At 40.3% G+C, this 25,112-nt stretch overlaps 1 protein-coding gene across 8 annotated transcripts in view; it reads right to left on the reverse strand.

Moving 5' to 3' along the window:
* The window catches only part of NAT10 (N-acetyltransferase 10), a 50,847-nt gene extending 26,750 nt beyond the window's left edge, over positions 1-24,097 (reverse strand). For 5 of the 8 annotated variants that reach the window (XR_003257428.1, XM_026089405.1, XM_026089406.1 and 2 more), the window contains exons 1-27: positions 23,860-24,097; positions 22,218-22,309; positions 21,388-21,559; positions 20,957-21,079; positions 20,131-20,192; positions 19,135-19,249; positions 17,716-17,823; positions 16,841-16,974; positions 16,381-16,474; positions 15,759-15,857; positions 15,066-15,202; positions 14,399-14,523; positions 13,833-13,983; positions 12,919-13,018; positions 12,012-12,128; positions 10,956-11,057; positions 10,780-10,854; positions 9,466-9,582; positions 9,141-9,274; positions 7,132-7,180; positions 6,757-6,850; positions 6,550-6,660; positions 5,288-5,460; positions 4,612-4,731; positions 3,522-3,620; positions 3,017-3,090; positions 332-415 (exon numbers count right to left, since the gene is read on the reverse strand). Coding sequence is in view for 7 of the 8 variants with exons in the window: in XM_026089405.1 (XP_025945190.1) it covers positions 332-415; positions 3,017-3,090; positions 3,522-3,620; positions 4,612-4,731; positions 5,288-5,460; positions 6,550-6,660; positions 6,757-6,850; positions 7,132-7,180; positions 9,141-9,274; positions 9,466-9,582; positions 10,780-10,854; positions 10,956-11,057; positions 12,012-12,128; positions 12,919-13,018; positions 13,833-13,983; positions 14,399-14,523; positions 15,066-15,202; positions 15,759-15,857; positions 16,381-16,474; positions 16,841-16,974; positions 17,716-17,823; positions 19,135-19,249; positions 20,131-20,192; positions 20,957-21,079; positions 21,388-21,559; positions 22,218-22,309; positions 23,860-23,967 (2,969 nt within the window). In the remaining variant the exon portion in view is untranslated. The other 3 variants (XM_026089409.1, XM_026089408.1, XM_026089410.1) reach the window with 3 other exon arrangements.
* Between the last annotated feature and the right edge of the window lie 1,015 nt (positions 24,098-25,112).

The following is a 25,112-nucleotide window of genomic DNA, read 5'->3' on the forward strand; positions in this document are numbered from 1 at the left end:
AGCTTATGGCAGGACCAAGGCTTAACCATGTGAACAGAAAAAAGAGCTATGATAAGCAATTAAGCTGTATAAAGACAGGACTATACTCCAGAGAAAAAGCACAGAATTCACATTAGCACTCTCCTATTAGAGGAACCACTGAGTACCCAGTACAGCTCTTGGGTGCTCCCACCCCGACTTCTCCAGAAAAACGGGGACTCTATTAAGAACATTAAGTTCATTTTTATCTGCATTTAATTCCTTAATTTCACTGTTTTACAAAACACTATAATAAAGCCAGCTGGAAAGACCAGGGAAGCCTCTGTAGAGCGAGTATTTCAACTTCCTTAACCTTTTCAAACTGACGATGGAAGCATTCTGTCCTGCTTTGCTCAGCACCTCATTCCATTCTTCGTCGTCACCCCGGATAATATACCTAAGTGGGGAAAAAAAAGTAAAGAAAAATTCAAGTAAAATTTCCAGCTCAAAGGAGGAAAAAATAAGGTAATTATACTGTCAGGCACATGCTACTCTACAAAGCCACTGTCTCAGCACCCAACCAAATCAGTATTTAGAAGTAAAAGCAAAATTAGACTGGCAATGGGATATAATAGCTTGTCACAACCATATCAAGAGGCTCAATCCAAACTAGGTCAATAGCAACCAACAGCTGTCTCTATCTCAAGCTGGTCAGTGGCAGATGAAGCTCTCTGAAACCCCTATTGTAAATATCTCAGAACTGTGCTGCTGAAAGCCTCTCATCAGAAAAGCAGAGTGCTGAATAGAGTGCATCTTGGATGAAAGAAAAAAAATAAGGCCAGCAAGGTTATACTCTCCATAACAGTGATGTATACTTCTCCTTTGCCTATTAGCTTTCTTAAAACAGATCCTCAGTCACTACAGCTTTGAGGCTCACAACCACAAACAGATCTATATTCACTACATAGATTTCTTTTCAAAAGCTTTGGGTGGGGGNGGGTCAGTTCTTTTTCAAGAAGGAGAAGAATGTTTGCAGTGCTAAAGGCAGGGGTTGCAAAAAGCAGGGGCTTATAAAAGAAAGTTAGTTAAATTAGCAGCTGCCCTTAGACCAGCAGTAGGTTTGAATGGAGGTAGGTTTTTTTTTTTTGAATGCAGTTTTTCCTGCATCAGTCCAGGAGAAACTGAAGGCCTACAGGTTTCTTTTGAAAAGAGACATTAACAATATTTGCTATTCAAGTTTAAGCTCATGTTCTGTTCCCCTTGCCATGGTGTTCAAGTACCCTGGAAATGTCATACAAGTTCAACTAGGCAAAGCAGTCCTACAGAAAAATCGAGTGGTTGCTCTCCTTCTCAAGTTCTTAGAGATTCAGAACAGACTAGCTTTTGTTAATAGAAGGCTGAACAATGCTGGACAAAACCTTTTCAAATTAAATAGCTCTGCCTCTCCTATTAGTTTTCTATCACCTGTATTCAAAAGTGTTCAAAATGGAATTTTGTCCCCTTTCCTCATGGGGGGGAGCAGAAATCTATTTCTGGATGAGGAAAAAGGGAATGTGGTCTGAAATGACAAACAGGTATGTCACGCTATCAAATCTAAGAAATGGAATTAAGGCTTTTAAAATCCCTGGTTATGCTGTTTTCCTAGCATGACTGACTTACAAGTCACTTCAAATCACATCCATTTTTGTCCTTACCTCAAACAAGACAATTAAAGATTCAAAGAAGTTTTTGTTCCTTTTCCCATATTTAAAAGAGATTAATCTGGAGCCAAAAGAGACTATTTCTTTTTTCTGGGATGCTGGTATAATAAACAGGATTTATAAGATAAAACTGGGAGGAGGAGAGAGAGAAGGGAAAGAATCAGAGTAGCATGTGTAACTGCTGTTAGTTCAGGAAAAAAAAAGACATCTGCTGATACTCAAGTTGCTGGTTCAGCAGTTGAAAAGCATCCATGCACACTGTAGTAAAGCAGCTCTGGGTGGTGGTTCACTTTCTGTGGTTTGGAGGGTTTTGTTTTGTTTTTTTAAGAAGAGAACACTAAAATTAGCTAGGAGTTCTGTGGTACCATTTTGCTTGAGCTGAAGACAGTTGTGCACACAGCAAAGCTGGATAACAAACAACAGGACCCATATATCCTTGTTTGAGGGAAGTAATAACTACTTCTAGAAGCACAGAAAACTGTCAAATTAAGAACAATCCACAGACAGACAACTTGCTTTATTACTCATAAATTTATACAGATTATATACTTACGTAGTTACATTACTCCATACACAACCAGAATCAAGGCTGCCATATAGATATACAGCAAGAGTTCTTGCCATGAACAGTTTATTGTTTAAATGACAGAGAAAAGAGAATGGAAGTAAAAAAAGAATGTGCTCAAGCTCCTACCCGAGGTACTGGGGCTGAGCTGAGCACTGAACCAGAACTCCTACATCATCTGTGTGCAGTACTGGAACTGCACGCCAGCCCTCAGCTCTCTAACAATGATTCAGTTCCACAGACAGACAGATCTCACTTAGTCGCAGCCACACCAAGCCATTGATCAGCTGTGATCTGCTACTCATAGCCTTTTGCTTTAGTAGGTAGGTCAAAAATACCAGCAGAAAAAGGAAATTCAGTAAGTTCAAGCATTGGAACAGGAAAATTCATGCTTATGATACACTTCTCAGGCACTGATTCATGGAGTGAAGGCAATGGGTGAATGGCCCTGAACAGAAAAGTTCTGCTACCAAATCTATTTCATCAGGGAAAGAATATGGTTTGTGTGTGAAACAAAGCAGCTACACACAGAGCTGATTAAAAACAATGGTTACTGCCTGTCAGGCAAACAATACCCAAAATTTTCATCAGAGTAGCAGCATACACTTAGCCCACACAGCTACCAATGAAAATACTCACTGCTGTTTCTCACTTACTGATCATTTGAGATTGCCATACTGCAACTACAGCCTTGCACACAGGTCTCAACAAGATGTGCTATCACTGGTGACCAGTCAATCAAATAGATACCTGGGAAAAACTGGTTTTGAGACTCATACAGATAAATTCTTACTGTGAAAGGTCCATTTCCTTCAGCTTCCCCACTTCTTGCTTGTGTTTTTCTTGGAATTCCTTTGCAGCTTCTTCCTACAACAGGACACCACAAGAGATGCATTAAGTTCCAAGTACAACAGTAACCATGTTATACACGGAAAACTTCTTTCCCACCCAAAGAGCACTATATGCCATAAAACAAACACCAGATGATCCTGAAAAGCTTGTGTCATTTATATAACTTATTTTTTTATATAATTGGTATACATAAATGTAGTTGTAATACATAACTCTCAAGAACATCTTTGTAGGTTCTCAGATGATCTATACTGCAGTTTAACAAAGCATGAATATAGGAACGTAAGGCAAAGCTGTCATGTTTTATAAGTATCATAAAGTGACAGACATGACAGGGAATTCTTCCCATCCAAGAAGATTTAGGTTACAAGACTTCCGTGTTCAAGAAAACTCTATGAATAGTGTTTACATGTATATTAAAGATGAGAAGGAAGTTCAATAATTACCAGATCATCATTTAAAGATTTCAGTGTTGGCTCCATTACAATATCCTTTGTTGCTACCATCTGCTCCTCCACAGCCTTTTCCTGGACTGTGTTGAACAACTGGAAATGAAGTAAATCAAGGTATGTGAGACTTTCTGATGTTTCTTCTAGGTTTGTGCTTTACAAACAAACCAGTTGTCCCCATGAAACTCTCGTAATCTTGCAAATATTAACAGGCAGTTGTTTATTTCTGATGCATATGTTCCACCACACTGAAATGAAAAAGCTCAAGGCTGCTTCCTGAAGGCAGAAGCAAAACAACTTTTATAAAAAGTGTGAAAAAAAAAAAAAAACAGCACTCAACGCCACTTGCATAAATGCAAGAACTGATAATTTGCAGCATACTTATCAATATAGTGTCATTTGATTAACATTTGCAGATAAAAACTTTGTATTTATTTTCTTGCATGTTATTTTCTTCAGTATTATTAAAAGGGTATTATGCTGAACAAATCACCTTTCAAATGAACAACTGAGGCCACACTGCAGATGCTTTGCTACCATATTCTATTGCCTTGAGAATCTAGATGCCCTAGGCTGCACAAGTGATTGCAAGCAGTTGGCAAGTACTTTATCTCTGTCACCACTTGATAATTCATCATGTTACTTAATCACAGAAATCAGGGAGAAAGAAGAACAGACCCAAAACTTTCTCCTGATTTCACAGGACTTCAAGTCCACCTCTAAATGACCTTAGAGAAGGCTTCTTGACAAAGGTTGTGATACCACCAGTGCAGTGAGTAACCATAAACGGATCAGGCTAAGCTGGCACCATGGGCTGTACGCTCAGGATTTTGTTCAGCACTTTTCAACACTTAAAGATATAACACAATACTATTATTTGAGAACACCTACAATAAAAACCAATGTCATAAATATCTGCTTTTTTCCACTACGATTTTCTCTCCTTACAAATGAGTCTACAGTCAATTACTGAGGACATGCTAAAGATATGCAACTCTGATTCAGATTTCTATTAGTACCAGGCTCAGTACTGGAATTAAACTTTGGCTTGATACAACCAAGACAAAGAAGGTCAAGATGTAATTACCTGAACTACTTTGCGGATGATTCTGTTGAAGAGGCCCATCAGTTGACTGCTGGGCAGTTCCACCTCCTTTTCCAGTTGGTCCAGAGATTTATGCTGTAGGCCAATCCCTAGAAGAAGGGCCTGAGGAAATGACATATATTTCAGTTAGAGGGTTTTTCAGAGCAAATACATATATATAAATAATACCTTCAACGTCCCTCGCATTTTGCAAAGTCCTTGCTCTACCCAAGTAATACAAGGCTTCTCGGGTATGAGCTGAAGTTTTGCTCAAAAGCACTGAAACACCCCTAAATTATTCTGTAGCTGGCAAGCATCATTCCATGTTCAGTTCAGACGAACACTTCTCTCTTGAGGTGCAGCTCAAGAGCCAGAAGATTTTGAGGGGGTTTTAAACGATAGTTCACACAATATTATAAATTCATGGAGTGCATCACTGAATAGGCAACAGAACATGATCTTTACAGATTTTTTTCAAAGCAAACACAAAAGGTGGAAGAACACTACAAGCAGGAGAAACCACAAAGAAGACCACAGAATAAGCAACTACAGGAAGCGAAGTTTTTTGTTTGTTTTTTTTTAAGATGACATATGAAATGGGAAAGTACTCCAAAAGTAGGAGACAGCAGGAAACTACAAAGAAAGGTGAAGCACGGCTTGTTCACACAGTGATACATACCGACTGTGCAGCAGAGAGAGAAATATCACCCAGCTGGTTGAGAAAAAACATCCTGGCAACAGCAGGTACCATATCCATGATCAGATGATAGTCCACCATATTGCGAGAGTACATCTCTAACCTCTTCAGGTCATATGGGATGAAAACAGCTTCTAATTCAGCACGGCTGATGGCTGAATAATAAAAAGGCCATATTGTCAGGACTGTTCTTTCCAGCCGTCCAGGATCTCAGTATTTAGCAAATTCATTTTTCATATCATTGACTGAAGGTCAACTGCTACCCCACAGGTTCACATCCCAACACACTTCTGAACCCAACATCCCCGGTCTAACTCTGTTACCCAGACTGGGTTGACAATACAAAGTCTTTTCAGACAGACATATGTTCATATGAAAAAAAACGCTACTGTCAAAACAGACTAACATATCAACTCAAATATGTCTAAGAGACTAAAACCAGTGTGGGCTGATAAATACAACCTGCCCAGGCTTTCACTGTCTTGCACTTGGTTCTGCTGATAAAGGACTGTTCTCTCATAGCAGCCATCCTACCCCTTTCACCAAGGCAAAGGCATTAAAAACCCACAAGATACAAATTACCAAGTTCTCACAAGAGGAATCCTTGGTTAGGCACACTGAAAATAAAGGAATTTCTTTTTAAAGAGGGCTTTTAAGTCAAAAGGGACTGTTAGAACTGTTTTGCCTGACCCTTTTGTAACACTGCCTGTGCATTTCCCCCAGCAAGTACTGCATCAAGCCCAATAACACGCAGTTGAACTAAAGCCTCTCTCTTAGAAAGGCATCAAATTCCAATTTCCAAATTTCTGATGACAAGGTTCTCCCTCAGATCCTAAGTAAGCTGCTCTTCTGCCTACTGACCCCCGCTACTCAAGACTTCCTTTTTATTTCTACACTGAATTTGGCAGGCTTCTGTCTCCATCCACTGCATTTTGTTTTGTTATGCTTTAGCAGTTACAGTCAAGAGTCCTCTAATTTTGGAGTACTTAAATCTTTCCTCAAAAAACAAACAAACAAGCAAACAGAAAATACACAGTTTTCAACAGCTGAAAATCTCCTGTTAGCTTTTACTCAAAAATACGAGCAATTTTTTTGGATACTAGGAACAAAACACAACTGACCAAGAGGAATTCACAGTACTTCACAAGACATATCACACCATGGCTGCATCTGAGAACTCTGACAAACCTATACAAAGACTTTAAACTGCAGTCTAAATTAATATTAGGAGCCTGGATACTCACAGGGTTGTGACTGCTGTTTGATATTTTTGTTCTGTAGAATATTCAATGCCAGCGAGGGAGAGAACGTGCTGAACTGGTAGGAAAGAAGAGAAAGGAACCTCCTCCTAAAATCTGCAGGACAAAATGAGAAAATAAATGATTCCTGTGGATTTGCACAACAAATATCCCAGAAGATTCCTCTCACATTAGCAAAATGAGCTCAGTTACCTTTCCAGAAGGCAGTAAGCCAAGGCTCCTGTTCAGTGTCCTCTTCATTCAGCATCTTCAGCATGATGCATGAATGCTCACCAGTCAGGTCATTCTAGTAATGAAGATATATTTCCCATCATTCCCATGAACCAAGAGCTGCATCTCTGCTCTAATTTTTTAAAGTGCAAACTAATCAAAGACCACACTCCCAAGCCTGTAACTTTAATCCTTTAACGAGCTACAGACCTAAAGAACAAAAGTGAACATAGAACAAACACCAAATATAGTCTCAGAAAACTTTACTGCCCAAATCACATCTTACTGAAGTCAATGGAAAGACGCCCAGTGATATCAATAGGGCTGGATTTCATTCAGAAACAGTATGCTACTTACTGGTGTCTGCCTTAGATAAACTGGCACAAATCCAGCACGCTTCCAAAACCTGGTGAAAGGGAACGGAGAAAAAAAAGCATTGAGAAGTACAGAGCTGTTGATTTTGCAGTGATACTTATAGTTAAATGCAGTCTATCCACTGTACAAGAAAAACTGTTGAAAAGTAGGCAAAAGTTTAAGACATTCCACTAACTTATGAAAACGAACATTGATAGAAACCAGTAACAGGACTGAACCTGACTGTAATTCTAACTTACAAAAGAGTGAAAAATTATGATGATGATATCAGAAAATGAACAAACTTGTATTCAACAGGCTTCCAAGACCTCCTTTAAAAACAGGCAAACAGGTTTTCATCAATAAAACCACAGACTCCTAAAGGATACCCTGGGGAAGGGCTGAAGGGTTTACAGTTTATTTCAGAGACTCTACTCTTCATCAGTTAATGCTGATTCTCCCTGGCAACTTCCAGGTTTCAAATAATCAGTTGTGTACCACAGAGAATCCCAGACCAAACAGCAAAATCCTGCTGACATCCCTTTCCATTCTCCCCTTCTGTCTTGCATCTTAGTGGCAAACCGATCCTATAATTCACTTCACTCAGGATGAGGAAGACTGGTATAAAGAAACCTGCTGAGACCAAACATATGGCATCCCAGACAAGAGAAAGAAGTCAGGCCCCAGAACAGCAACTGTCCCTGGCAACCTACCTCTGCAGGCCACAGGATGACTACTCATCAGCTGCACAGGATGTTGTGAATTTCGGCAGGAAGCCCTACACGTGCACCCCATCCTCTCCCTACCCTGCTATTCTTCCTTCTTTTACCTATTCCACCACAGCTAACAGCCAAATAATTTAAAAAGTAGTAGTCGAGCACTTTATTCTCCGCTCTGCCCCAAGAGGGATTGTTTAATAAAGTAAGACATCTGAACAATTTGCTTTATTTAAGATTAAAAGTGTTTCACATTAACCATTAAGTTCTGCTGCTTTTTTCTGCACAGCTAAACAATTCACCATCCCATTTTGGCATGAACTTTGCAGCATGCTTGCCATGGAACAAAATGGGCTATAGTCTCTGTATCTGCAACACCAAATTATACACAGCTATCTAACATTGTTCTGACTGAGTCAGTCACACTTTGGGCTTCATGGGTCTTACTTCTTCTGTTGAACTCAGTCTGATCTCTTGTGTTTGTGTAGTACCCTAGATCCTCTGCAAATGAGGACAAGCCAGCAAGGAATCAAGGCTTTAGGTGATAAATGACTGCTTTGGTCCTAGGCTAACAAGAGGAAGAATTCTCTACTACTGTGTAACTGTCTCCCAAACTATGGGTCACAACTTCCCACACAGAGAGTCAGAGAGTCTCAGAAACCTAGATATTTTGTAAAATTTTATAATACAATAAAAATGTTAGGATTTATTATAAGTTTTTATATAAAACTATATTGTAAAATGGAGGTAAAACTTAAGAAAAATTAATAAAACCAATTTATATTGATTTGCTGGTGCAGTAACTCAGTTCTTCCATGGTAAGAAAAGTAAGAAGCAACTGTAGTTGTTGGTGAAAAGTGTTTACATTAGCCAGGAAACAAAAACTAAGTTTAAAATTAGCAGCAGCTCAAGCTTCTACAGGTCACAGGAAGGAGTATCTAACTTGTCCCTACTAATTACACGTTGTTCTTACTACTCCAGCCTGGAGAAACTGAGCTGTTACTAGCAATTAAAACTAGCTAACTTTCAGAAGGGTCACAGAGACATCCAAGAACTGGTTTGCACTCAGAAGGAGTTTCAGAAAAACTACCCTGAAGGATGTACTAGATGGTTAAGTCCAGCACTAATGAGCACCAAGGATAGGTCTTACAGGAGAACAGAGCTTGGAGCTGCCCCAGATTTAGAAACAAGTGAAGCCTGCAGAGAGAAAGAGAATGTCCAAAGTGTAAAATAACTGCATCTATATCAGTTATATTTTAGCTTTGGGCTTAACTAACAAATAGAATAAAGGCTTACTTCAGTAATCTTGGTGTTAGGCCATAAGATACACCTAGATAGTCTAAACTCTCAGCTTGTCTCTCACTCAGTTTGAGAAGTAAAGGAGGCAAGTCCTTCCGAGGTGTCACAACCTCTTCTAACAAACTAACAGTCTGGAAGAGAAAGTGGAAACGGATTAGTAGCATTCCTCACAACAATCTGCAAATAAATCTCTCATTCTGTATAATAAATAAATAAGCATGAACATTCCCTCCTTACATACAAAAATCAATATTGAGGCTTACAGTGAAAACCAAACAGCTTAACACAGCAGGAAATACAAGAAATGCACTGAGCTCTATACCTCACTGCTTACAGTTGCAATTTCTTTGGGCTTCTGAATTGTTTTTTCTTCCAAACAAGGGAATTTGCCTTCATAGTACATCTGCAATAAATTCAGAGCTCTGCTGCCGTAGCCCATCTGTGAAGTAGTAACAGCATACTTTAAGGAAAAAGATGTATCTATTTTTCAAGACAACACAACAACATTCTCCCCTTATAAACCCATTAATGATTGTCAGCACAGAGAACATTCAGTCACTGCAAAAATGACAGTAGTAGTAGCAGTACCACTACCTTCCTACATAGCAGCTCCATGGGGAAGGACACTAGAGGACACTATTCTCTGACTGAAATCACAATGAGAAGTAGAGCCCAGTATGTAGCTCAGGACTGTGTAGTAATTCTCAGTACTTACCTCCAGCACTCAGAAAATGACAAACACACCAGCATGAAGATTTTGCAATCTCACAATAAATATTACTGGATCTTGAATATCTACTGCTTCTTGGGATGCTATAATGCTGCCTAGTAATGACAGGAGCACTGGTTTGCTACCCAACCAGAGGAGAGTAAACACCCCCAACCCGTTGCGACATCTAAACATTTCTGTGTGTCTTTCACTCAGTTCCTGACTTCACTCTGTTACTACCTCTGGCTCAGGAAGTCCCCAAGCTTAAAATGCTGGAAACTGGGGCAATCAATATGTGTTTGTTCTGTTCTTAAACTCTTTTCTAGGCATTTACTATTGGCCACTGTTTCTGTTGTTTTTCTCCAGACTTCAGAGTTATTTACAGAAACATCCAGGGAGATACATAATTACAACAACCTTTTTTGCATTGAAAAAATAGCTGCCCTCCAGAAAATCTCATTCAGAAGAACCTCCAGTTAGGAGGATTAAAGATCATCCTCTTCCTTCATTGAACAACTGACACTTTGCTCCAATGAAAAGAAAATCTACCTCCAAAGAATATAGACATTTATCCCCGTAGTCACCCTTTATTATCCACAGAAAATGCAAGGATCTTTTCAGGCCCCTTTCTATAGGGAGGAACTTGTGGTTGTGGTGAACCTGTCAGGTTGCAGACACTGACACCCAGTGTAACTAGTAGAGACATCCAAAAGAAAAAAAAGAAAAAAGATGGGGAAAAATGAAAGACACATAGCTATGATCCTTCTGAACTATGGGATCAATGCCAAAGCGTTACCTACTCAGCAAACTATTACTATCCCCTGGAGACAGAAGTCCGGGCTAGACAGAGCTTCAGTCTGACTACACAGCCATTCTCATGGTACCACTGCTAACTATTTACAATAACTGGGTTCCAAAACACTTTACCCCCTGATAATCCGGATGGACTGCAATGCGAACAACACGCCCACCAGAGAGGCTCCCAAAATCTGGATCTTGAAACTGCACAAGAAACATAAGTCAGTTTAAAGAACACAGATGCATGCTCTGTAAACAAGCAATGAAATACAACTTGGGTATAACTAGACAGCTAAATTATTTACCTGCTCTGAAATGGTCCAGGGAATAAGATCACCAGAAGCTTTCTTTCCCCTCGAAAGGCTATTCATGATAGACTGGCGAGAGATCTCTCCCTCCATGCACACCTGCCAGAAAAAGGTAAAAGACTGTGAGCGGAGAAAAACTGTTTCCTCCTACAGTCACTCCACTGCAGCAGAATCAAAATTTATACTCAGTCACAGAGTACACTACACAGTATTTGCACCGAGGCAGGAACTGACATGTCAAATGATTCCTGCTCTGCAACAGGATGAGCAAATATGTATGTGCCAACAAACATGCTCTGTTCCTAAAAATACCATCTCAAAAGCACATCAGTGAGCCAGCCAGGCACATCTGAGGCAGCAGGCATTACAGTATGGTGCAACAGAAGCCTGAGGAGATTCCAGTACAGAAAAAGCTCTATGCATTTTCTGTTGTCTGTCAAAAGCAATGATGAAAGCTTGTCCTCCAAGTATTTCTTTTCAGCTTTCACATACTTCTCATGTAAATGTTTTTTGTTTTTTTTTAATAAACAGATTTAACTAGCTCCACTGAACACAGGCAATTAACAAGTCATTATGAAAGAAGAAGCAGATAGTCAGAGATACAACAGTTAAGGACTGAACTATTTCTATGTCTCTCAGCATCCATGCCTGAGCAGTTTGTATTTTTGCAGTATTACTGCAAATAAAAAGGAATGCTAAAGACATGGGATAAGCAAGGTGAACCAGTAAACCAACTTTCCTTGGCAGAAAGCTGAAATGGGAGGACAAAGCAATTTCTTAAACCAGTAGTTCAGCTCCTCAGAGGGCTTTGCAGCACAAACATACTCTGAGGGCTGGAAGGTCTATGCAAGAGAATCAGCATCATTATGTACTTGTACAGCAATAAGTGTTACAAAAAAAAGTGACAAGCATGGCCTTTATGCACTCTTGCAACACACACAAAAACACACCCAAAAACTACTACCTACTCCTAAATAGCAGACTGCTGTCTCTCAGTGTATCACTGCTTTATTATTGCACAGTTCACTTTATACACATGTGCAGCTCTCTCACCTGAACAACAGCAAGTACTTCTGGCAATGAATTCTGGGTAGGTGGAACAGGGGGCAGAAGGCAAAAAAGATGATGGGCAGGTGCATCGGATAGCATTTGGAGGTCACTGGGAGAGTTCTGGAGGGTAAACACATATCAGAGAGTAGAAGAATTATTCCAAGAGAAGAGCTTCAAAAGTCCAGTACAACGTTGGTAGCTGAACTCTAAACCATACTCCATTTTCTGAATTTAGGGCTATTAAAAATTTTGCAACTAGTGCAATACTGATGGATAAAGCAGTTCACATGGCAAGTCATGGCTGTTATACTACCAGACAATATTATTTTGCACAAGTGAAACCTCTTGCTTTCACATGTATGGAACTGGACTTCCTATTTTTATATAGCTATTTATCTCTTAGTTTATGGAACATGAAATAAATTTTTATTCTAAAGTGTCAGACATTTAGTGCTCTGTACTTCAGTACTCACTGATTTCACAAGCCATATTTAATAGTCACCCATGGTCCGAAACTCTGAGATGGATTTTTATCACTCTTTTCAGTAGTACAATGTTTCTGCTCATTTGGTTAATTTGAGGCTACTAAAAAACTGTAAAGACAATTGTGAAAGAGGGCTTATCACTAATACCATTCTGAACAAGCTCCATACAAGTATGAGTTCATCTAGAATTTAGTCTCCAGGATTTCTCAAACAGAAATATTACAGATATCTGTAAATTTAGCATATTCAGCTAGGCTGAGGCAGCAATGTTCTCAAAGTAGAGAGAATACAAATCTGTATGTAACAAGAAGCACCTGAAGGTGTCCAGAAAAACTCAATTAGGCCAATTCAATTAGACTGTCCTAAACTGGCAATGCTCCACCCACAAAACTCCTAGCCAAAATTCTGATGGAAGTAGCACAAACTACCTTGTAGTGTGAAGCCACATAGAGAGCCATCAGTCTCTGCAGAAAAACTTCTGATGCTTTGTGGTAACAAAACAGTGTGTCTCTGTTTACATAATATCTAAACAGAAGGGTTAAGGAAACAACCTAAACCAAAAAAAGACATGCTCCTTGTTAGTTTAGGAGTGATATTTTCCATACAGCCTTAAGCTACATGCTGGATAGCGCTCTTATACTCTACACTCTGTGTACAAGAATGATTTGGGGCAGTAATATCCTTTCTCTTTAAAGCTAAACCTTTTATAACTCTGACAAGGACTTCCTTCCATTCAATCGTCCCTTAGAATTGTCCCTCTGATAAAACTGAAGTTTGCTAATGCCCTGTTAACACATGCCATCAGTCTTACAGGGCAGTGGTAAGAGCTCAACTCCAGAAGAGTGGAGCAGTGTTCTGCCAAGAGATCAAGTCCTGAGGTTATCACATTGGTGGGAGAATTCATACTCATCTTCACAGATAACAGTGGGTCGATGTAAGACTGGGACTCTATACTGTTGTAAGGAGAGGACCTTCCTCATGTTAACTGAAACACACTGGAATCTCTTAATTCTTAAGAACATATATTTTCAAAGTCTCTAAGCAGGGTGGTCATCCCAAGTCAGTCCAGAGTTAGGAAAACCAGCGGCAGAAAACTATGATCACCATTTGCAGGCTTAAGTCAAGTCCCTGCTAAGCAGGGTGTTTAATCACCATTCCAGGGCACGAGGCAGGTCAAACTGAACTACAGTACAGACAAATAAGCTGGATTATAATAAGTGTCAAGAAAACCAGAAAACTGTACAGGGCTAACAAACGTAAACCACTGTTAATCAGCTTGAAAAAGCCTTTTTCACCTGAAAGCAATGTATTTTATCAGAGCACATCTGAGCAAGGATACAGGTCGCAGGTCTCAGGCAGTGGGCAGCCAGAGATAATTCTGGTGATGCTGAGACAGTCCAAACACAGCAGGTCATTTAGCCACTTTTCAACAGGGTCACCAGGGGCATACCTAATTGACTCATGGAGGGAGACTTCATGCAATGTACGAGCTGCAAAGAGATGTCAGAGAAGAACCTTTAGCGTTCAAAGTTACAGCTAGCAAAGCATAGGATCAATGTCCTCTGAAGGGCTCCCAGGAGATTAGAAACACACCCAAATCTGAACAGAGCAGAAGGCACTCGAAAACTGTAACTGTTCTGAATCGTAACTGTTCTGGCTGGAGCCTTCAGCCTGTATCCCCATATAACCTAGAGAAGCAGGTAGAGCAACATTACTCGCATGCCTTTCAAGCTTTTACATCTGAAAATGATGAGGAAAAAGTTAAGAGGAGAGTTCCTTCATGTTCCCGTACCACTACCTTCCTAACAGCTGCAGAGCACAATGCAAGGGATACCCACAGTGCTTGCCAGTCAGCAGTACTGGCACTCACAGCTATATACTGCAGCCCAAAATACAGCGAAGTACCTGAGGTGAGTTTAGCTGTAGCTGTAGATTTGTTCTCCGCTGTCATTGAGACTTGGGCTTGTGCACTCTGTTGCCGGAGCTGCTGAATGAGCTTCAGAGACAGTGATCGACCAGTTCCCTCATACCTGAAAAGCAGAGGACAAAAGTCTGATACAAATACCCAAATAGCAATCCTGAGCTATGGGAAAGCTCCAGCACTGAACTAAGCTACCTTCTCTGCCTTCCAGAGCTATGTGCCATTTTGAGGCCTGTGAGGGCCTCCACCATCTGTGAGAATTGCTGCCTTTGATGTTCTTGCACATGTAGCCCAGGGCAGCCTACACCAGCATTTTCTTAATCTCACTAAAAGAGAAAAAATATGCTATTCTTCCTCCTCTCCTAACAGGCTGCAGAATCTTGTTTATATATTTGCTTCTTGTACCAGAACAAAACAGATAAGACAAACTCTTAATTAATCTGCAATGAAACCAAAGGAAAGCAACATTTTCAAGTGGTCATTCTTGGTCATTGTAAAGAGTAGTTCCACAAGAGATTAATAATTAACAAAGAACAGATGACCTGTTCTGAGAGCATGTAATAATAATAAAAAAAGAGGTACTGTAGATAAATAATCCACTGGCATTGCATAACTGGTTTCCCAGGTAGACAGTGGCTGCTCAAGACTTACCCATTTATTGTAGAAGCCATGAAAACAAGGTATGGGCCCAGCAGATTTTTCACCAGGGGGAGAGGGATGGCAGCAGCTTCATCAATCACAACAAGTTCAGCTTGACCCAGTTTCACAGAATCAGCAGGATGTATATACTGCAAGGAATGAGAGGACACAGTCACTGTCAACAACAGCTATATCTGAGAGCTAGGAAACTGTCAGAGTTGGCCAAGCGGGAGCCCTGAGAAGCCATTTGTTGTCCCTGTTCTCCATGACCAACATATCAGAGATAGACATGAAAAAAAAAAAAAAAAAAAAACAGCTGGGAGAGGTAGAGAGGGTTCATGCTAGCCTGCAAGGACGGGGTCACATATCTTATTTTGTACATTAACACACACATTTATTTGTACAGATCAGGACAATAAAGGAAATTAATCACTGTGAACATGTGCTCTTCCAACACAGTTGTCTGAATCTTTTGTTTCAGGAAGGAATCCACAAGCACTTACCAAGATTCTTTGTAATCTACAAGCTATTCACAAAGAGAAACAAAATATTTTATTTATGAAAGTCACTCACCAGAAGAAAGGTCTGCCTTACACATTTACATATGTTACACATCATGTAAAGTGAACATGTTTAAAATTAAAACAGCTAAAAGAAATAGTAATGAACAAAAGTAAAAAGGCAAGAGTGAGAGAGGCCCATTACCTGAATGGTCTGTCTGTGCTCCTTAAACACATTCACTCTGACAACAGCCTTGTTAAACTCAGGGTTTAAAGACTGAATAATCTCATAATCTAGATGTTCCTGAAAGAAAACATTGTTAAACAAACTGAAAAAGCCAAGATCCAAGAAAATTATTGTTCTGAAGACAATAAGTTCACTACGCATACCTTGTTACTTCAAATTCTAACAGTGACAAGTCAGTTACAAAATTCTTGTGATGAAAGCTTCAAAGTCCTAAACTGAGAACTGACTTGCTTCTGTTAAAAACTGTCTGTTTCCCTACAGGAAGAAACTGATTTTCCCAACTTACAAATATGGAAGAAAACATGACTGTACCATGATTCACTTTTGCAAAACATTATTAAAGAGGTTGTCAGGGAAAGAGCCTGTAGCTAATATATATAATATATAGCTTGTATATGATATAATATATAATAAAAWTTTTTTTTATATATATATATATAAATGTTATATATATAAATACATCGTATTAGCTTGTAGCTACTATACATAATATATATAAACACAATTTACAGGTGAGATGTAAAATCCATGCTAAATAACACCTCTATGAAAGTATTGTAAAATAGTCTGTTCTCCTTACCTGATATTGCAGTGCATCAAAGCCTTTAAATATGAACTCAAAGAGAGTGTGAAGGTTATCAGGGCTGGGAGATGTGACAAAGATATTGGAATAACTGCACAGGAAAAAAAAACAAAAAACAAGTGTTTAACTCCTTTTCTAGCAAATTTTCCATATACACACAGACACAATGGAGATTATTTTTTTATTAGAGGGGGTTGATTTTATTTAATTACCCAAACAGAGCAGATCATTTAGATACTTATCACACTTCTTTATATGTATCTTGATTTTTAAAGACTGAGGATTTACTATAAAATAGAAAAACCTGAATATCATTGTATGTAGCCACCAAATGATGCAAGAAGAATAAAAAGGGGGGGATGTAGGACTGGAAATGATAAATACATTCAAATCCTGTCATCATTTTTTTTTAATTTATGGGTGCAAATAAAGCCTGGAAGATGGGGCCATCACTCACCCAAAAGCTACTGCTCCAGCAACAGCCAGCCCCAAAGCAGCAGATTTACCACGTCCCCTAGCTGCTGTTAATGCCACAGTGCTCCTTAGAGTCTTCTCAGAAATGGCTTCAATAAATTTCAGAACTGCTTTTGCCTGGTGATCAGAAAAAAAAATAGAAAATGAAAAGCAGATCTAAATTGCTTTCAGCATTATTTAATCTTATCACTAATGCTTACTTTCTTTCTGAGAATGCGAAGAAAGGAGAAAAAGACAAAACAGGAGAGCCGGACATTAAAACCCACTTGATCCACTGAATCTTGATTCACTGAATTCTTGAAACAGGTCAGGGCAGAACACAGCTCAGCAACCAATAAAGCAATTCGCAGTTACTATTTTCATGCCGCTGCCCACAAGAAATATTCAGCAAGACAGGAAGAGATACACTGCTGGGGAGCTGCCAGAGAAGGAAGATGAGCAGTGGGAAGGCTCCAACTATGAAAGGGTTTAAGAAGTGCACAAGTCTGGGAGCCACGAAGCTGAACTGTAACTTCTCAGTGGATGCTTTGGAACAGGGAAGACAATCGCAATAGGGCCTTCATTTGCTTTAGTCAGTGACTCTCCAACTGGGGTAAGGAAAGTGTCAGGGAAGCAGGAATGGGGGCACATTAAATCATGACATGGATTGTCAACTCTGTGCAGAACTGAACTGAATAGAAACTTCATGTTAAGTCGCCTACTTATTTCAAACTTATTTCAAATTTCTCTAAGATGCAAGACCACCCCCACTAACAGTCACACTCTTAGATGTGATTACATGCAAGAAGAGACACAAACATCAGCACCTAGAGTTCTCTCTCAAGCACAAAGCATCCCAAGTTTAAACATCACACCAACCTGATCCAGAGTTTTACAGCCATCCACCAAAACTCCTACAGGCTGTGTATCCTGCAGGCTTTCCTTCAGTTCTTTCAGCTCTAGATCCTGGGGCTGGAGACTGTCTTCCTACAAGCATAGGATTTACCACAACAGGATTAATAAGAGACACCTCAGCACAGATGCCACGTATTTTATCAGGCAGAGAAAGATAACTGAAAGAAAGTGTTACCACAAGTTGAATATACTCCCTAGGGACAGAAAAGTTGGAATGGATGGACAGATATTTAACACTTTAATTTTAATGCATTTTCAAGAGAATGGTTACACAAGAGGTGGTTCTCCTGTCTTCCCCAAGCTTGGAGGAAAAAGTATTTTCAGTACATGGTGCTGTGGAGTGGCTAGAAAGAAGAGACAATGGACAAAAGCTTTCTGAAGAATTTAATTCATCTTTAAGTCTCCAGGCTAAGCCAAAATTCTATCATCTTTGTGTAACCTGTTATAGGGGGTGTACACACTGCCATTTAGGTAGAAAAACTACTGCAGCAGCCATTAGATCAGTCTTCAAACCAATATCAAGATTTTCAAAGCCAATCAATTAATGTAGACACAAAAGCAATCAATTTTAAATAGAAATTGATTTTGTATTTCCTAATTGTCACTGAAAATTCCAAAGGCATCAGTCTATCTCATCCAACAAATAAGTATTTGTGCTGCTGTCAACATCATCACAATGCTAAGGTGTTTTTTTAAACATCAATATTCTGTTAAAACACTAAAAACTGTCTCTGACAGAATCTATGTTGGTATTTCTTCACCCATACAAAACGGTTGAAAAGTTTAAAGATTTGTATTTAAAATTGGTTCCATTTGACTTTACAGCTGAAAGTGGTAAAAGGATACGTTTCTGATAGTGCAAGCTCTGTCTGCCTTTTCAGTGAATGTTGTCTGAGATACAGCAAGCATAACTCACAGTCATAAACTCAGACAAACACCACGGCTTCAAGAAACTCCCAAATTCATAATATGCTTCTTTCCAAAGTGTTTTCCCACCTTCCAACCCTTGAAAGGTCTTTTTATTTGTCTCCTCCCAACTGTTCATCAGCTTTAAATCTCCCTATGCACTTCAGAAACAGCAGTCAGAGGGAATTAAGCTCTATCTTGCTAGGCTAAATGGTGATACAGCAAAACCAACAAATGCAGACAAGTATGAAAAAAGCGGAAACAGACAAAAGTCAATGGGAAAAGAAAAGACAGCTTCCCATGCTTCACTGATATGTGGTATGATATTCTCTGCAGAACATTTTTCTTCCCCTCTGCAAGACCATTATTTGATATCAATTAGGATGAAGGAAAGTTTCATATTTATTAAAGCTTTAACACAGTGTTCAATTCAGACCTGTTTCTCCCAAGGAAAAGTTGCTGACATTGCTTACTGACCTGCGACTGCGGTGGAACAGGCATGATGTTTGCAACATGAGTGGAGATGGGCAAGATATTCAGCTGATCATCAATCACGATGCAATTCTTGCAAGAGGCCAGAGACAGAATGAACCTGCGCAGTCAAGCAAAGACAACTCAGTAAAAAGCACTAGCAACACTATCGCATTTTGGTAGTTATTTTACCCTCTCCTCTCAACACAAACATAATATTTACAGCTAGTTCCCAGCTGGGCTAAGACAAGTTCACACCATTACCAGTGTGCCTCCTAACCTAAAATCAGGATGGTCTATACAGAAGAGACATCAACTTACCAGGATGCTGCTGAAGAAGACTACTAACTTAAGGTGATCTACCAAGAGAGCCAGAAAGTGACTTCTAATTTTTACGTGGGAGGTAGCTGTATAAAAGTGAAAGACTTGAACCCACAGCCATCGTGACAAATGCTGATTCCCACAGACTGCAGATAGTGCTAGTTTCTTTATCATTCTGTTTTTATCCTGACATCACACAACCACCATCTGCATGCTAAAGAACAAATACTGCAATTTTCCCATTGGCTGGGCTCACTCAGTATGAGTTACTTATTCTATACAACAAAAGCAATGAGAGCACCTTTGCAGAAACTATTATAAAACCACAGAGAAGACTTCATGCTGAGCAGTTTCATGTTTTATAGTGGTACAAGAAGTCTCTGAATTTCTGTTCAACTGAAGCGTGTGCTTCTACAGAGAATTTCAAGAAATGGCCTCAGAACACTTTACAAATGCTAACACATTTGGATCCACTTGCATATCCCTTGTATACAGCTCCTCCAACAACTATTCATTTCCAGAACAGAACATGAAAACTTCACTAAAAAGCATCAAAGAAGCCCTATTCTAATACAAACGTGAAGGAAGCTTTCTTAATACAAATACCAGATGTTGTTCTAGATGTCCTTTTTGGGCATGCAGATGCATTAGCCTAAACACTTTACACTCTTAATAACATACCTTTCGTTAAACCTTCCTACTACATCCTGGTGTGCCTCTGTTCTGTAGCGAGAGTGTACATCCTGAAACAAAGAGGAAGCTGAACCACAGAAAAAAGTGTGTGTAACTGTAAAGTTTATAAGAGTACTACTCATGGGACAATACAACATCTTTTCCACTCTTGTGGACTCCCTCGCCATCAACACTGCACCCCAGACTAAGGGCTCTGCTTTCTGCTTGATGTGAAACATCTATATTTTCCAAATACTTCTTCAAAATTTACTTTTCCCACCAATACTTCTCACAATGGTCTTATTTGCTCTTGCCCAACTTAAACATCATTTCTGCCAAGTACAGAACATTTCAAACACTTTAGGGATGCTAAGAAAAATAGTCTATTACTTAAATTTATGTACTGGTATTATTACTAACAAAAATACTTCCTGCTCTACAGGTAAGTATACTCAATGTGAATAGATCACATTTTAGAAACATCTCTCAGTTGTGAAACTAACTTCTTACGTAGCACCAGGTTGTAAAATACCAAAGGATCTATTACACTTAACTTTCTGTTACAGGGGCTGGTAGCATTAATACTTTCCAACACTATAGTCAAACAAAAGAACACAGTTACATTTGAGATGACAGGTGTTTCTTTCTCATAACCCAGCAGCAAGTCAAGATATGTGGTTTGGTACAAGTGCCTAAACATAACACACATCCAGTGGTAGATGAATAAAGCAGTAGGAAAGATGATGGAAGGAAGATCATAGCCCATAATAAAAGTAAAAAAAAAAAAAAAAAGACATACTGCCTACATAAAACAGACACATTAGTTTGAACACACCATGGTCATTGTATAGAGTTGCTTCAATGAGTTCATAGTTCGCAGGAGAATCACCACAATTCCACCTCCTTCTACTGTTTCAACAGTTCTAGCTAGCAGGTTTGGAGTCAAGGCTTCAAAATCCTAGGAAATAAATAAAACTTCAAAGTTGTCTAGAGTCTCTCAACACAGCTAGCACTTACTAAAAGGAACGTAACAGCCAGAAGACGTTATTTCTCAAAGTATAATTCAAATCTAACATTTGCATTAACCAACTTACCATTAAAATTCTACCAACAAGCCTGTATTACCATCAGAAAACTTACAAGAGATACACAGGGCCATTGTAACTGAAATAACAGAAGCAACAAATACTATTTCTGTGGCATTTAAACTGAAAGCAATTGGTACTAGTGCTATGACTTTCTTAAATTAAAAGCTTAATTCCTTACCTGAAGTACACACATGCCAAAAGTGTTACCGAGAATCTTATGAGTCTCATTATAATAGCAGTAGCGAATGTTTGTGGCTGCTATAAATAACTCAAAAGGATCATCATCTTTTATGTTTAAAGTCCCACTTTTAATCTTCTTTTGTAGCTGTCTCATTCTCTTCTTTCGGTGGCTGGAAAACAAAATTATACAGAGGTTGTCTGGGAAAAAAGTTTGAGAAGACTGTGTTCAGGCCTATATTCAAGTCTAATAGAAATTCAGAGTTTGGACTCCAAGGAAAAATCTTGGATCACGTGCATTGACCTCATGAACTGCTCCCACAAGCCTTCAGCCCAAAGTGGTGGAAATCACACAGAAGCAGCTGTTTCTGCAAGAAGTCACTTGTTTGAAACCTAAGTCATTACAGGAAACACATCCTTCTTGACTTTGCGCCCAGACTGGAAGTATGCACACAAATCTAGGAATTAAAATTTTAAACCTTTTTCAAATCAAAGGAATACTAATTTTGGCCTGCATTCAATCCTAAATATCACTGAGACTAAAAAGGTGAACAACTCAGATGGAGGAAGAGATTGGTCCAGGACAACTGAGTGAGTGTCACCATTACAGCAGGAAACCAGAAACAACTAGTACTGATATCAACTGTATTTTTTAAGTCAAATATTAGTCCTGGAAGACCAAACTTTCTGTAGCTCCTCCAAGAACTAACCTTGTTTCTCCTGATAGGTGAACCACAAGACCTTCATTCCAGCAGACCTGCTATGAAGCTTTTGCTTCAAACAGAGCAGCTAAGACTTCTACCACAACATGAAATATAAGATATGTCTTACCTGCTAAAGCCCAGCTCCTTTTTGTAACACCACAGGACAGAGGGTCTGGCCTTTACAGTTGCTTTAGACAACATGTGGTGAAGTATTACCACCTGCCAAAACAAATATTCATGAACAACTGTATTCACAAGCTAACATCAAGGAGCAAAATATTTTTCTGCTTTTGATTTTACAGCTCTGTTATCTACCAGCCAGCCCTGTACAAAAGAGAATGATCACTTGACACGCTGTGAAAGTTATGTTCCTGTTTATACAGCCCAGTATAACAACTGCCTTCTCCACAGCAGCATGACATTGATGACATTGAATTATACTTGTCATTATCTTTGCATTCTTCTTTAGCCAAACTGCTAATAACTGCACAAACAGAAGCTGATTATTCCAGGCTAAATACATATCCTTGCATTTCTCTCTGCCCTAGACTTTAACCAATGTTTCAGGCTGCTTCTACAGTCTGACAGTTTTCATTTTGAGTTTTAATCCCTCAATGTACTTGGCAACCTGCCTCAATTTTATGTAGCCTGCAAATTCAATAAGCATATTTACTGTTTTAGCATCCAGCATATTAATGAAAATACTGAATACAACTAGACTGAGGATATGTCCCTTCATTACTCACAGTATGGACCTGTCCACTTTAACAGGAAACGAATGACCACTTTCTCCAGATAGCATTGTCCAACCAGTTTAGCTCCATAATAATAATTTAACAAAGACCATATTTCCCTAATTTGATTATGAAAATATTGCATAAAGCAGTACCAGAAATCTTACTAAAAATGAAGGTATCTAAGATGCTCTTCTATCTACAGAGATTGATATCCTATTTAAAAAAAAAACATGTTATTGGTCTAACATGATCAATTACAGACAGTCTGCACTGGCACCTACTCAACTCATTAATTTCCAGGTATTTAACATATTTATGCACAGTTTGCTTTAGTTTTCTAGGAACTGAAGTTAAGAGAACCACCTTATCTTAAAACAAGTTACAGCTTTTACCCTGCTGATCTTCCCTCTTCCACTCTAGGGGAAAAAAAAAAAATCCAGAAAAGTTCTGAAAAGAAAGGAGTTTACTGGCAATTCTTTTCCATACAATGTTACCAGGTACGTCCAGCCCGAACTCTAGTGTGGTGACATTTGCAGGATAACTCACTGAATGAAATATGACTTGTACCCTCCTTTTAATTTCACATAGATATGAAAGAAGCTCCTACTACCCAAGCAATTAAGTAACTTTTTCTCCCATTAAAAAAAATCATCTATTTCATTCTTCCACTAAGTATGCCTCTATTTGTTTTTATTCAACCTTTGCGAGGTTCTCAAACAAGAGAGGTTTAACATTAAAGTCTCCTAAAACATTTCTGCTATTTGTTAATGTTTCTGCATCATAGGTCTGCCCTACCGGGGACATCGCGTTTAGTACCTCGTATGTGCTATAAGCTTAGTCACACCATAATTTTTTTCGTTAATTTGTACAATTTTAAGACTTAATTAACCAAGGGGAAAAAAACAAAACGCCGTAGCCGGAGATTACAGAAGGTCAGTTCTCCGAACAGGATTCCTAACCGTCTGGTTTAAAGCCAGCCCTTCCTTTCCCGCACCGCAAGGCGGGACACCCCTGCCGCCGCAGAGTGGTTACCTGGTCTTTGCCGCGGTCGCCGACCACGACGAAGAGGGCCCGGTGCCGCTCGGCCACGCCGTTCTCGATCAGCACCCGAATACGGTTGTCCACCTTCCTGCGCTGCATGGCGGCGGCGGGCGGGGATGCCTCTGCCCTTCCCCACAGCGCCCACGCGGGCAGAGCCGCCAACAGCCACCGCCAACGGCTCCCAGCGCGCGCGGCACGGCGCAGGACACCACACTACACCACGCCGCACCGCACCACGTGGGGGCGGCGCGAGGGAAACGGCGCGCGCCGCACCGCGCCAAGACCCACGGCGGCAGCGCCGCGGCTGCCCTCGCCGTTCGCCTGCGCCGCGCCGCGCCAGGACCCCGGGCGGCGGCTGCCCGCGCCGTTCGCCTGCGCCACGAGCCAGTGACAAGAGCAGGCCCCAACACGAAAGTTTTTATTATTGTATTTTTGGCACGAGGAGAATTTAAGCTGGGACGAAGATTCTAAGCCCATTCCACCCCCTGGAAAAGCCGCGGTAGAGCCGAAAAAGCAGTAGCGTCGCTATGGACCCGACAGCCACAGCCACGCAGGGGCTACGTTGTTCTCGCCATCGAAGGCGCGACGGGGAAAAAGGCGTTCGCCATGGCGCAGGGCTGGTGAACGTCGCTTTCCCTAGAGGTTCAGACAACAGAGCGTTTTTAACTTAGACTCCTAGCTTTGTCTAAGCCTTGGCGGCAGCCCCGCACTTAGGAACCTTGAGCGGCTCCGTGAGGAGCGCTAGAGCAACGGACAGGCTGCGACCTGCCGCTTGGGGAAGCCGCCGCCCGAGGCCCCAGCCTGCAGGAAACCAGGGGGCCCCTGCCCGCTCCCCCATGGCCACGGTCCGAGGGGAAGCCCGGCGCATGAGCCCGGCCCGGCGTTCGCCCCCTCCGCGGGGTCTCGGTGCCGCAGCGCCTTTGGGGAAAAGAGGGAGAGGGAGAGGGAGAGGGAGAGGGAGAGGGAGAGGGAGAGGGAGAGGAGAGGGAGAGGCCGCACCATGGGCCTCGCCGCCCCGAAACGACGCTGCAGAGGGTACGGCGAGCACAGAGGAAGTGGCCGAGGCCGTACGTTCTTACTGCAAAAACAAACAGGTAATTGCTTAGATCGCAAACACGTCTTCTCTGGCCAGTAAAAATACAGGACTTTGGGCAACTACCTTTTAAATTACTTATCTATCCTTAATTACATATCATAGATACCAAAACAATTTAGTCTCCCAAAATAACCCAGGATCCTGTGCC

Source organism: Apteryx rowi, unplaced genomic scaffold, assembly GCF_003343035.1.
Source record: "Apteryx rowi isolate R43461 unplaced genomic scaffold, aptRow1 scaffold_81, whole genome shotgun sequence".
NCBI classification, from domain to species: domain Eukaryota; kingdom Metazoa; phylum Chordata; class Aves; order Apterygiformes; family Apterygidae; genus Apteryx; species Apteryx rowi.